Here is a 14623-nt window from a genome sequence, read left to right on the forward strand (position 1 = left end):
TCCTCTCATCACCTCCAACCTTTTGAAAGAGATGGCCCCGCCCCTCCCTGAGCCTGGTTCTGCTGGAGATTTCTTCCTGTTAAAAGGGAGTTTTTCCTTCCCACTGTCGCTGAGTGCTTGTTTAAAGGGGGTCTTATTTAAACGAATGTATATTTGATATCATGTTAAGACTTGATCTTTGCTCAGATCTTAACTACTTAAACATGCATGACTTTAAATGTCTCTTTAAATATCTCCGTTGTGTGGCATGTTTCACATTTCCCACAGAACAGGTGCTCTAAGTCTATGCAGCTCTGATCAGAGTTAGTCGTCTAAGGAGCTTGGAAAGAAAAGCGTCTGGACTTCTTTAAGTTGCTTAAAGACGTTTCACCTCTCATCCAAGAAGCTTCTTCAGTTCTGTGATTTACACCCGTTTTCACACTCCCACAGGGCTTGAATCTGGGACTCTCCACCATTTGACCCTAGAACTGAAGAAGCTTCTCGGATGAGAGGTGAAACATCTTCACATCTTCGGTTTATAAACATCTTCGGTTTATGTCCGACAATATTTTAACGGACCGGCCTTTAAGGTGTTGCGGATAAATACAACAAAATAAAACCAGTACCGGTACCAAAAAAAGAAGATGTATTCAAAACACACGGGAAAAGACCCAGGGAAACCGAGTTAACGCTAAAAACTGATAAAAAAAACCCTCTGAAAACCATAAATTTTACACCCGAGCCTTAACTCTCGCGGCCTGGTACCAAATGACTCACGGATGGACTGAGAACCTTCACAGACATCAGAATTAGTCCTTTGTATTGCAATTTGTGTCTGTGATTAATTGGTAAGGAAACAAAGGAACAAGGAAATAAAGGCTCTGTATCCATACCAAAGGTTCATGCATATTTTATTCAAGAGTAAAAAAGTGGATCGTCCCATGGGGCATGCTTACAGTGTTAGTGACCGGGGGAGTCAAAACAGAAAGTTGAGAGAAAAGAGAGAGAAACCAAGAGAGAGAGGGAGAGAGAGATTGAACAAGAGACAGAGAAAGTCAGAACCGTGGCACAATTTCTATGGCACAGGGTCTCCCAAGGGGGGTTCACCTCTCCCAGAGAAGCACAAGATCAACCAAGGAGCAACGCAACATGAAGAGCAACCAGCAGAGAGAGAGAGAGAGAGAGAGAGAGAGCTTAATATTAAGAATAATGTCCATAATAAATAGAATCATAATAATCATAGACTCATAAATATCATCAAATAACAAGAGGAATCATCAAGAATTATGATCAGAGAGAGAGTACACTTTTTTCCTTTAAGTTGTGACGGCAACACGCCTCCCGTTAAAATGTGTCTGCTGCTTTTTTGCTTTGAACAGCGTAAATTTTAACCATGCAATCATGCTTTTGGCTGCCTGAATGCCTGTGCCTTTGTATATAGTAATGGTCATTCATCGATGCTAGTTTAATATTTGTTTATCGTTATTCATATTTATCATTTAAAAACAACTCCTGTACATCGACAAAGAAGAGAGGAGAGAACGTGGACTTGACACTTTGAATAGAAGTGAGTCGTCATTCTGTACAGCGTCGAAAGAAACCGGAAACACAGGTCGTGAAAAAAGAAGGGAAAAAAAGGCGGCAAAAATAACCCCCAATGAAATCGAACGCAAAATGAATACAAAAAAAAATAAAATTAACATTATGTACAAAATAAATGGTTCATCATACCTCAGTTCATTTATATTAGCCAGAAAAACAAGAAGAAAAGAAAATCCTACCATAGTGAAACACAGAGCACAAATATAATCTTCACATTATTATCAAAGAACTTAACTCTGCATGCACTGATGCTTTAATATAAATGCTTTACAAAGACCCTTTTTCCCCCTTCGGACTTCTTCTTGTTGTCTTGGCTTCTGCCTTCGCCAGAAGAGCGTGTTTCCTCAGTGGAATATCGTTTCCTGGTTTTTAGGCCGGAGATTCCCGGCAGTCACTGCTGTCTTTTTAGCAGACAGCAACTCGGGAAGAAAGGAGGATGTAGAAAGAGAATGAATAGAGTGTTGAATTCACATTTCAACTCCCCTCCCCCACCTCTGCGTCTCCCTCACATGCAGTACATTAGGCATCCCACGTTACCATACACTGCATCTTGCAGGCCCTGTGACCAAACGCATCAAGATGTGCAATAAAACCTCTCTTATTTATTCTATTTACACACAACAGGTGGGGAGAAACACTTCAAATATGATCCCGGGTCACATTTGGAGCCACGAGGGGGTTTCTTTGTTTCTTTTTTGGGTGGATGGGTAGGCAGGGGGGTTTCCTGCCACTTGACTTCAAGTGGCGTATGCTTGCAGTGTGGTGCTACAAAAGCAAAATGGGACTCTCCTCCAAAGGAGGAAACGATAGCGAGGCTCAGATTAGACCGCAGCTTGAGATTATCTCCGCACATCTCTCGCTGGCAGATAAGCCGCCACACTGCACATCAAAAACATATTCTCGCCGTTGCCTGATGCCCGGCTCTGCTCGTGTTTGCAAACGTAAACACTTTTTCATTTTTTTTTCCAAATACAGCCATACAGACACCGACACGTTAAAAGCATGTGCACGCACTTTGGAAAATCAGCATTGGTAATGGTTCCACTTCCTGTTTTGGGGATGCAAACAGGAAAAAGAATCATACATGACACTTAAATACCTCCTCCCCACCGATTGCCGTCTGCACCAACCCTTAAACTTGACCCCGTCCATCACAAACAGCACACCTTCACAGACTTGTCACTGTCAGCCCGCTGGTGATCCCCCCACCCCCCTCCGTACAAGGCAAACAGTAGCTCCTCGTGCTTTGTGTGGGGAGTATTTTTGGAGACTCTTTTCCTGTGGTTGTGCAGGTACATGAGAGTTGTAGTTCTCTAAATGGGGCCAATCAGTTCAGTGAAGAGATTGAGCCTTTGGTGGTAAAGTCCAGGTACGCTCATGCCTTTAAATAACAGCTGATGGCGGCGGGAAAAGGGGCAGGATGTGTGTATGTAATTGCATTGGGTTTTATGTTGTCTGTACCTATTTAGTAAAGGAAATATTGTGTGTGTGTGTGTGTGTGATGCATTTTTCTTGTCTGTATATATGCCTATGTACACATAATATGAAATATGGGACCAGGTCAGTGTGGTAACTGTAGGTGTGTGTGTCTGGGCACGTGGGCATGTACGTCCATCACTGTAGATTGCTGTTGCTGTCGGTCCCATTGGGCTCTCCCATGTTCATGCGGCCCATCGACAGGCCCACGCTGTTGACGGCATCGCGACGCGGCGGCATCCTCTCATTGATCCGATCCAGACCTTTGGCCTCCTCAAAACTGCTGATCCGATGCTGCGGAGAGAACCCTCGAATGGCTGCAGAGACACACGCATACACACACCAAGGCAGAAGCACACATACATGCACAGTTAAAAGTCGACACAGTATTGCACAAAATCTTGTGTATCCAAACCCCCCGATAAGGAGCATGAGTGTGGCCTGGGAAGTAAATCTTTTCTCAGTTTCTCCAGTAACCACATTTAGATCATTTTGATCTAAATCTCTTCAGCTGAAGGTCAGCTGGGGTTTGGATAAACAAAATCATATCGTATATTCATATCTACAAAGATGTTATGACACCCATGAACCGGTGTCTATCTGGACATTGACCTTAGATTAGCAGTGTGAGTAAAGTGGTTGGTAAGATGTTATGAGAAAAACAATATGAGCACAATCGGTCTTTCGTAAGACCTTAAGATATCTTTTCCCCTCGGGACAAGTTTCTGACAGTTAGCTGTTCATTCAAACCATCATATACAGAAGGAGCTCACAGAATTTACAGGTAAAGACATGTAGTCATGAGTCACATTTTTCCATTTCCCTCATGTTCCTCCCTTTTGGCTTTGGGGGTACTCCTTGTTTGTGACTAAGGGGGCAGCTTTAACCTTGCATTGATATCTTAAAGAAGCACTCCACCAATTTTAGCCAGGTCATAGTGACCGCCAGGATTTTCTTTACTCCGCTTTGGACTTGACAAATGTTTCAGGAAGTGCTTCAACATTTTGGGAAGAATATTTATTTGCTGAGAGTTAGATAGAGCTGATTGCACCTCCATGCAAAAGGATTTTTATAGTGCTTTTCAAGAAAACTTTACACAGAAAAAAAAAGTGAAACCAGTTGGTTTCCAGAGAGCAGCAAGATATTATCAGATGGCGGTTTTATGGGAAGTAGTACAGGTGAGTCAGCAGTGTTTAGAGTCATTATGAAACAAAAGCATGCGCATCTGCTTTTTGTTTTTATTTCATCCAAGTTGCAACTTCATACAAACCGACACTAATGCTTTAAAGGTGCAAATGAGGAAATGACATTTATTATGTGTGTTCTCTGATAAATCTGTTAAATGGGTTTTATGTTTGAGTTAGTCACCATTACTATTATTAATATTATTATTATTTGTCAGATGTTTGCTCATGCTTGCGTAGCGTTAGCTTTGTATTTACTGCTAATTGTTAAATGTTAGCAAAGCACACAAACACATTAGCAGTACACCAGATCCAAATTATCGCAGTCTGTTCAGTCGCACTGAAGAGTCAGTCATTCACGCATATCTGGACTTCAGTTAAACGTATTAATTCAGCAGCGTGTTCCTTCTGTCATTCGTAAACCTGTTAGCATGCTATCGGAAGCATTTCACAGAGCTAGCATGGCTGTAGACTTGGCTTTATTTCAGTTGTCTTTAAACGGTGTGTCTTTAAATTAGGCAAAACATCGACCAGCATTAAGGTTGATTCTTTGTAGTAGCTGTCCCCCCAAACCAGGTAAACCTCTGTTCCAGCAGATGCTCCTGTACCAATAAGGAGGACTGTCTGGAGAGGCCGACGCCAACTCTTCAACAACGGCACAACGACAACTGTCACACATGCAGCTGCTCACAGATGCCACTGTACTACAAAGCACATGTCTAACACCCAACTACAAATCATATATAACATGACAGTAAACTACAGCACAGACGATACCCATAATTCATTTGGGTAAACAAATTATGGTCTGTACTTCAGGTAAGCCAAAGACAGCACTAAAGGTACAAACACAAAATAGTATGGGTAACTGAAGCGTGCCGAGTACTGGGCCTGTGCACGCCGGGCATGATACACAAAAGACACAATCCATGACCACAATCTGTTCGTGAGCTCAAAAGAACCTGGCAGACCTGTCAGCCGCCTCTGAATGTAATGCATCCATATGCCAAATTAATCTTTTTTTCTTTGCAAAGGTTTTGAGTGTGAAACTGCATCTGTATAATCCCAAACCCAACTTTTTGCAGAGGTTTCAGCCACACTAGCTTGCCTTCTTCAGCACACACCATCTTTTGGTGCAAAGACTTTTATTCTGAATCTAGGTCACGTGAATACGCTGAAGGAGGCTGAAAGCTAAGTAAAAAGACGAGTTTTGTGGCAGATCGGTGTAAATGTTTCTTCAGCAAATTGCAAATGTTGCAAATTTTGATCTGGCCCGAGTTCTGCTGTAGGTTGTTGAGAAACAGATTGATTGCATGCTCATCTTCTACAGAACTACGGCATCTATGGAAACTATAGAAAAACACTAACACACTGCAGTCCGTGAGGAGGTCTGGGTGACCCTGCCCTCCATTGCAACATCCTCTCCCGCCCACATTCCCGCTCTTCTTGTAAATGTGTGTGTGTGGAGAAAATATTCTCTGCGTGTTTCATCTGAACAGAATGCAAATATATGGCTGTATGTGTTTCCTGTTTCCCAAGAGGATGAAAAAGAAAGGTTTATGCATGTTGTGTGCTTTAATGTGGTGGCTCCAGCATGCAGCAGCTTTGTTGAGGGCGCTGATGCAGTTAGAAGAGCTGAGTGCATCGTGTCTAAGGAAATATCTATGACCTTATGAGCATGGGCGGCTGAGAGCGCAGCCATGCTGCACACACGTCCGTACGCGCACACACACACATATAACACACGCGCCCACACACAGTGAAATGAGTGGGATTTTACCTTCGGCGTCCTTAACTGTCTCGATAGCTTCAATGGCCTCAATGGTAGCTGAAGGATGGGCAAAAGAAGAGAAAGAAAGGAGGACAGGAAGAGAGAGGAGATGACAGAGTCCGAGAGAAAGATGGAGTACAAAGAAAGGAGGAGGAGAAGGAAAACGAAGTGAAGGCTGAAACATGCTCTGTGCAGATATGCGTAAACATCTTTGCCGTATGGGTGAGCAGCGCTTGCTGAGGAGGCTCCGACAGGCTGAGCTAAATGTTGTCAAACAATCTCTGGTTGGAAAACAGTGTAGGCAGAACTTTGGGTGATCCAAAAATCAAACAGGAAGTCATAAAACATAAAACGAGACCTCACGCTGGCCTGGGAGATCAGACAGGTATTATGTGATTTATGACGAGCACCATGAACTAAGGCAGAAGTGCAAGATTGCAGTTTTTGACGGCCAGCTTGGACCAATATCTGTTTAGCTGAACATGTGAAATTTCCTCCATGCTATTCTGTTGGCCAAATTCACGTTAGAGCTCTGTGGAGATGTCATCATGATAAATATACACAAGTGAGAGACTCTGTATCATCAATATCATGTATAACATCCATATGATTTCAATATTAGCATTAATTAAATATCCCAACTACCAGACACCCCCTTCTAAGGGGCATGTTTCAGGCTTTAAACAAGCAAAGCCCTCAGAGCAGCACTGAGACCACAGCAGGTTCAGAGGGCACCTGGTGTTAGCATTAGCTGCTGTTAGTTCACACACACACACACACACATGCATACGCCCTGTATTTTGGTGTCATTCTCAGGTTCTCAGCCTCTCGCTCGTACACTCTCTCTGACACTCGCACACACAGGCAACCGGTGGGCTGTTAGTATCCTTCAGCGCTGGCGAGGTGAGGTGGAGAGAGTGAGTGAGTCAGTGAGGCAGAAGGATGAGAGGAGAAAAACAGCTGGAGGAGGAGGAGGAGAAGAGGAGAGAGGGCATGGAGGAACCGGAGGATGCTCCAAAGCAGATACTGCCACACAGACAGTTATCTGTCTGTGTGGCAGATAACTGTCTGTGTGGCATTGTGTTTCTGAATATGAGTGCAGGGTTAAGTTTGTGTGCATGTGACTGTGTGTGTGTGCTTATGTGTGTGTGAGTGAATGAAACGCTCACCGCTCTGCAGGGTCTGTTTGCCCCCAGAGAGAACGCCACTGGGCAGCATGCCTGTCGGGGTCAGTCCCTTCAGGGTCAAGACGTTCTCACTCTCCTCCCTGAGAAACAGAGACAGTGTGTGTGTGTGTGTGTGTGTGTGACAGATGTGTGTGGGTAAAAGAAGAGAGCAGGTGATAAAGAGAAAGAATTACACACTTCCTCACACACTGCACACCTGCAAACATGCAAAAAAACACACTTGTGGTTTAAAAGACAGATTTTAGAAAAATTACTTTTAAAAAGTGAGGATCTGATGACTGCCAGCTTCTGCAGAAGTTACGGGAAACCGAGCATGTGCAGGCAAGCACGCACGCGTGTTTAACTGCAACTTGACCCACCTTAGAACGGAGAACATTTTGGCCATCTTCCCGATGGCTCGGATCTTGTTTTTGATCACCTCTTTCCTCGCTGCCGCTGCACTGGCTAGAAGTGAGTGGAGCAGAAACGTTATTGAAAGATGACACATAGAAGAAAAAAAAGAATGCTAGCTACCCTTAAAAAAATCAATGCTGGCGGCTTCTTACCGTCGTAGATCTCCTCTCCATCGTTCATGAGTTCGTCGTCAGAGCAGATGCTCAGAACGTTGACCAGCATCTCAGTCACTGCAGGGCAAACAGACACAGATATGCTTCTATAAAAGGACAACAAAACTGCCAACTGGTGCACGCAGTTTAGGTCCTAGTCAAAATGTTAACGACAGGGTAATTATCGTGTCCTTCAATGAATAGCGGTAAATTATCGACCTATGTGACAGCAGACCTTCACACCAGCTCTCCGCGATCCCTTAATGGAACATGAGCCATCATCGGTGTGATCGTTACCTCTTTGATACGACATGTTTCAGTGTCTACTGTGAAAAATAAAAAATGTTTTCTGGGAAAAAATGTGACAAATCTTTTTATGTAAGTAGGACGGAGCTGAACTATGTCCGGCTGTGAAGACGTTAGAGGGCTGTGACTGGACAAAGATGAAGATATCAAGAATCACACTCTGTTACTGTACATCAGCGATCCATTTTATTAATCACTTATCAAACTGGTATCCCTCAGGTCAGTTTGACCCAAAACCATTAACATATATTGTCTTCAGCTTAATTTCAAACTGCAGAGAAAACATATATGTTTATTGATTCCAACCAGAATAAACAACACAACTGTTTTTTGTCACAAGGTTGTAATTGATGCTAAAAATCCGCTATACTGAAGCTTATCTTGGTAAAAAAAATGAACTGAGACGTCCTGTTCACTGACATTAATATGTGTTCCAGCCATCGTCGGCCTTGTTTTGAGGTGCTACTGTCTCAGGTTGTATGACATATCTAGCACCACTCGTGTCCCCTGGTTTCTTTCAGCAGCTCCTCCTCCCAGCTGCTCTGTATACATTTACACGTTCCATAAAATAAAGCCCAGATTCTGATGGCACACTTTGCTGGTTTTGAAGCCATATTCTGCCTGAAAGGCCAGCAGCCTCTAAACCTCACAAGCCATTCGCCCACAGTTACACTGGGCAGATAGAGGAAGCCAGTCCACCCACTGCGGGTTGTCCCTGCCTTCAAACAGGTCAAACGAGTCATCAAATCTGGTGATCCTTGAGAATACATGAATGCTCTTCAGAGACTTTCTCCTTCTGTCTCAGAATCCCACAGACATCCAGTCAATTCCCCTATTGACCAGTAGACACCAGCAAGGACCAGGATCCCAAACTAGGCATGCATACTGTGCAAACTCTGTTAGTAGCTGAGCAGAGGAGCTCTCTCACTGGAGAAGTTCAACTGAAGGTTTACTTTCACTTTCAAAATTAAATGGTTTCTAAATTATCTTCACATGGAAGAGGAAGATTTTGCACTTCCTCTTCAACATCCTCTTCCATGGTATTTGTAATGTAATGTGTGTGTGTGGGGGGGGGGGGGGGGGGGGTACCTTTTTCTCCAACAAAGGGCAGCGACCATGTAAAGACGTCCATGAAGTTGGGCAACCAGTAGGGGTGAGGGGAGCAGTTGAACTGACGGATGTTCATCACATTGTTCTCATACTTCAGCACCGCAGCTACACACACACACACACACACACACACAGAAGCAGATATTAACCCTTTGAAAGCTTGCTCCTCTAGGAGGTAACAATGTTTCCATCCATCCGTACATGTAAAGATTTTCCTGAGAAGTCTTACAACACAAACAGTTTGCTCTACAATAATTGGATAACACACGTCAGTCAGACCTTTGTTGTTGTAGACATCCAGGTAGTTTGGAGCAGAGAAGATGGTGATGAGCGAGGGGAAACCTGTAGTCTGACTCTTCCTGTACATACGGTACCTGAGGAAAGAGAGACAAACAAGCCGCCCACGTTACAGCCACTCAAATAGGACACCACGCTGTGGATGAAAAAACCAAGGATTTGCTTTGCAGGTCTTCTAAAGCAGCCAGGGGATGGTTGGAGGTGAGACAGCCACACTCTTTTAAACTAACAGAACAGAAATAGAGCAGATTGCCTTGCATAGCAGAGGAAAATGACAAGTAAAAAAACAGAAAAAGCTACTGGGCATCGGAAGCCTACATAGATATGAAAGTGATCAAAACAAAACTTTACTGTTCTGGGTTGTGGTGGCTGAGTGGGTCAAACACTTTCACCCAGGAGAGCGTGGTTCACGTTCTGTGTGAATTTAATGATAATATTCCTAGACCAACGTCTGTTTTGATCCCCCCCCCTTTGTTTAGGATTTGTGTGGTTTAGGGGAAAAAAAATCCTTTTTCATTGTCAGGCCGCTATAAACAACACACATTTCATCAGGTAATATTGACAGGAAAGTGTGCTCCTGTAAATCCATCGAGCTACAGCTTTAGATTCTCACTGCTCATTAAACTTCAGTGAAGAGAAACCAATTTTTCCCAGACAAAATCACCATTTAGGGCAGCTCCTGTAGCAGCTAGCTTAGATTTTTTTTTTGAGTGAGCTGGCCGTTATTCTCTTTGTGCTGTCGCTATTGTTGGAGAATATAATGCACCAACGGCACATTCACAAATCAAGGGCTTCAAGAATTCAATCAAAGAATTCATAGAGACAGCAGTGAGTACAATGTCTTTTGTAAGTTCTCAGGTGAAAGCTGCTTCATTTTGTCTCCACACTGCTGCTGCTTACTTCATTGAACAGTGTCTTTTTTGTTTTTTTGACCATGAATGCATGTTTTATCTCCACATTAGCTACTCTGCACAGGTGCAGAAGCCTGGCGACTGAAATAGCTTGTTTTTTGGCCATCCTATAACAAGTGCATTAAGACCTCTGCATGATTACCCAGACTACTCGTCTGCATGACAGACCAAATGCTGTTAATGGGTTCACCAAACAGCACACACACAGAACACAGCGCTGCCTTAATTGCTGCATTACAGCTAGAGGATTTTCAGTGAGATAATAGATGCCAGGAATGCATTTTTGGGTCACAATTTTTTTCCCCTTCACTATTTTATTCAAACTTTTAGTGCAAAGTGTACGCAGCCTCTTTGACTTCCTGTGCTGAGTTAGTTAGGGTTGAATCTTGCACCGGCTGTTGGTGCACTCAGTCAGACCAACTCCTAACAATGCTAATCACACAGTTTCAGGGTGAAAATTGTGTGGCCTCTTTTCCTGCAATGTGCCAATTCCCCGACAATGAAAAATAACAGCTCAGAACATGAAATGTCAGGGTAAGCCATTAAATGAAATGGTGCGCCCATTTAAGCTGAGAGAAAGGACTGAGCCGCAGCAGCCAGTCAGCTCACCCGGCATCCTGTGCTTCGTGCGCTCTGATGATTGACAGCAAGTTGTTGGTCTGTAAGAACTCGCACACTGCTGGATAACTGGAGACAGAGAGAGAGGGACAACAAGTGAGAGTAAGTGAGGGCAAAGGAAGAAACATGAAGGGGAAGAATTATTCAAAGCGATGCAGTAAAACACACTTTACATAACAAACAAGTCATATGTCAAGGCTGCTGTAAACCACAAAACAGATATTTAAAGTCTGGCAGTGGGTGATGAGTAGGCTTTTGTTTTCTAAGGTAGTGTCTGACTGAGACCAGCAGGGGGCATCAGTGAGGAGTGACAGGCCTGAGCCAGGCTTACGGCTGCCTCTGTGCTGAGGTGGGCTGAGTGTACACTAGTTGGCTGATTGATGCTGTGTCTCCTAAACATAGAAAATCGGCGTGTTTGCCACAGAGAACATGTCACAACACCCATTTCTAAACACCGTCTCCCCCCTCGTCTGTACATGCCCCCCATTCTTACTTTCTCATCTTTTTCCCCCTGCCACCCTCCTCCTATGTTACTCTCCCTCGTTCTCTCACTGTATCTTAATATCACTCCATATCTGGCAGGAGTAGCCAGTCGTCATAGCAACAGAACCGTGCAGTCTCCCTGGGGATTGTGGGATATCGTTTCATGCTGAAGCGGAACTGTGTGTGCTGCGTGTTTGGTGTGCGTTTGTGTGTGTAAAGTAGCCAAGATTTTCTACAAATCCCAGCGACCGTTAGTGGATCTCGGATGTGGTGTAAACGTGCACACGAGGCGTCTCTCCCGTTCTCTCTGCTTGGGAACAACATCCCAAACCTGCAGCTTGAAGTCGACCTGAAACTTATTAGATTTCTAATTTGTAGGTGAGCATCACACGTCGCTCATGCACGGTAGCGACAGGGCGCTCAGATCATTTAAAAAGAGACATCGACCTATCCCAGAAAAAACCCAGAGTCAGGGACATGTGTGAGAACTTCTTTCTCTTTCAGGTGGTGATTTTAAAGAGTACTGTCTCTGCCCTGAACCGTCATCCCAGAATATTACATCCACACTGGCTTGTTGGAGTGCCAGGTCAGCTCTTAGCTCTGCCTTTGAGCTTCATAAGCACAGGGATCTGCTGCTGCAAGGCTGCCAGACTATATTCATTCCCATTCAAAAATAAAATGTCAGGGCTCTTATATAATGTTTTTTTTTGCTGGTCACAACACCTTGAGGAGTAATTCTGCCCTCCTGTACCTGTAGAAATAGGAGCACCCTCTGACCGTGTTGTGGCCAAAGTACTCCTGGGTCTTTTCATTGCCAAAGTCTTCCAGGGGGTCGGCCCACAACAGGTCGCACATGGGCCCAAACGCCGGAGGCTCCTTGAACCGGTCCAACTAGGACGCACAAAAAAAACACGCACACACACAGAAGTATAGAAATGTGAGCTTACAGAAACAGAGATTTTCTACATGAAAGACATTTTCAGTCATGTAAACAACGCTCCAACACATATAGGATAAATCAGGGGAGAAAGAAAAGCAAACACATAGCATACACACACAAACACATACTGTCAGAGCAGAGCATCTCCATGGCAACCCTCACCACACAGGAGGGAGAAGATGTCACACCAGCAGATTCACCATGGAAACACTGCCATTAGATGAGGAAGTGTGTGTTCTCGCGTCTCTGTGTTCATGTGTGTGCCTTTGTGCTCTGGAGCTCAGTGAACTGTATACACACAGGGGTTATTTTATGGTTTCTAATGAACACACTCGGAGCAGGCTAAAAAGCTGAAATAAAAGTTGGTGTGTGTTTATGACTGCTGAATGAATGTGCCTGAGTGCTGCACATAGGTCGATCTCATGTTGCATGCATGATTAATTTTCCTTGCTCTTGTATTCCTTATCCTGCACAGGCAAAGAGCAGGAACTGGAGAAACGGTGAAACTGAGAATGAATAACAAACTGTGGACAGTTACGAAGGCTGAGCTCTCTTCTTTTTGTGCATTTGCAGGCTGATTACTCTCTATAACAGAACTTACATATATACCAGGATGCTGAATATAAAGTGACACCATGTCTTTGGGAATGCAGATGCAAGGGTTAAATGCATCGTCCACAAAATAAATGTGTTCCTGTGGCTTTCTAGGCCAAATCTCCTTACTATCATTATTTATACTTCCTAGTTACAACAAATATAATGTATCACTGTTTTGTGTAAGTAGGAAAAGAAAAGAACAAATAACGTATTCATTAAACACCTGACTTAGCTACACCCTGTCACCTAAATTGAAGGCAAAGCTGTAGCTACTGCTAAGCTAGGTTTACAAGGTCTAGATTCTTCTCTCCACTGTGATTTGATTCAACAACTAATTCATTTAGTTATGCAGAATAACAAAGGGTATGACCAAAACTGATATTTTTGCTATTTTTCGTTGTTTCGTTTGCTCTGTGTAGGCCTTTAGTAAACAATACGTGAAGTTAGCTTTGGCTTCTTTAAGCTAGTTGTAGCGCCTTTTCTATATGACACCTTCTACACTGTCAAACCAGACTTTCTCACTCTGATTGGTAGGTTTTAGCTCTGTAATTTAGTTATTACAAATGTTTTTTAAAAGGCTGTTTTATCACTTTATATACATTTTATGCATTACTACATAATGATTAAACAGGAAAAGGTTTAAAATGAATTCAGATTCAGTTCTTCACTACATTTTCAGCGATTTTTCTACATGTAGGAATTGTTAGTACTTCTCAAAGACAGTTAACCATTATTTTTTAAGAGCTGATTGATGCTTCATTACACAATGGTCAGTGTTGCTTATCAAATACTTAGAAATAAAAACAAATTGAAATTTCTGTAAAATAAGGTGAAAAAATTACTGTACACAGACACAACATTCACCCTATAGCTACAAAAAATGTCATTAGACACCACTTTTTGTCAAAAAAGTTATCATTGCTTTGTTATCACAGCAGTGATAACTCAAAACTGCTCGTGTGTCTTTGATTTTACCTTCTTGATGTCATCCAGCGTGTGAATCTCTGGTGAAAGCCCCCCATGCACACATAGGAACTGCTGGTTCATCAGGGCTGCCAGAGGCAGGCAATCAAACGCCTCCATGCAGGAGTCATACACCTGCTCTGAGTACTTGATCTTACCTGCAGGTTGGAGGAGTAGACAGACATTTCAAGACTTGAAACAAAGGAAGCGCCTGAGTGTGTTTTGACATGCTTTGAATAGCCACCATTGCTACAAATGCACAGTCGGTCCCTGTCACTGGGAGACTGATGCACGGAGAGCAAACAGGCATACGGCCTTTACATGGACAGAAGTCAGTAATCTGAAGGCTTCAGACAGAATCAGTCAAAAAACACGATTGCTAACACGCTGTGGTAATGGTACATATATATGAAATCATACATGACTTTGTGCAGTAAATAGCTTTAATTGTGTTTGTGTGTAACAGACCAAGAATGACACTGCAGTGTGCGTGCCTTAAAGAAAGAACAATAAATTAATAACAAAAAAAAGCAGTAATGGTAGTGAATGTCTATTCTGACCATTTCTGATTATTTTTAAGAATAATTATTTAATCATGACGTCTTCACGACCTAATGTTCAATAAATAAATGGTGACCTGGTCCTTTTTAACCC

The 14623-nt window shown here is 43.2% G+C and overlaps 1 protein-coding gene across 2 annotated transcripts in view; it reads right to left on the reverse strand.

The window, feature by feature from the left end:
- Positions 1 to 873: 873 nt before the first annotated feature.
- ppp3cb (protein phosphatase 3, catalytic subunit, beta isozyme) overlaps positions 874 to 14623 on the reverse strand; it is a 35717-nt gene continuing 21967 nt past the window's right edge. For both annotated transcript variants that reach the window (XM_063499511.1, XM_063499519.1), the window contains exons 5-14: positions 13982 to 14127; positions 12221 to 12360; positions 10978 to 11055; positions 9440 to 9534; positions 9140 to 9265; positions 7745 to 7822; positions 7559 to 7643; positions 7182 to 7279; positions 6022 to 6069; positions 874 to 3374 (exon numbers count right to left, since the gene is read on the reverse strand). In XM_063499511.1, the coding sequence (XP_063355581.1) occupies positions 3196 to 3374; positions 6022 to 6069; positions 7182 to 7279; positions 7559 to 7643; positions 7745 to 7822; positions 9140 to 9265; positions 9440 to 9534; positions 10978 to 11055; positions 12221 to 12360; positions 13982 to 14127 (1073 nt within the window). In that variant the 3' untranslated portion in view covers positions 874 to 3195. The remainder of the gene's footprint in view (positions 3375 to 6021; positions 6070 to 7181; positions 7280 to 7558; positions 7644 to 7744; positions 7823 to 9139; positions 9266 to 9439; positions 9535 to 10977; positions 11056 to 12220; positions 12361 to 13981; positions 14128 to 14623) is intronic.

This window comes from Pelmatolapia mariae, linkage group LG2 (assembly GCF_036321145.2).
Source record: "Pelmatolapia mariae isolate MD_Pm_ZW linkage group LG2, Pm_UMD_F_2, whole genome shotgun sequence".
In the NCBI taxonomy this organism is placed as follows: Eukaryota; Metazoa; Chordata; class Actinopteri; order Cichliformes; family Cichlidae; genus Pelmatolapia; species Pelmatolapia mariae.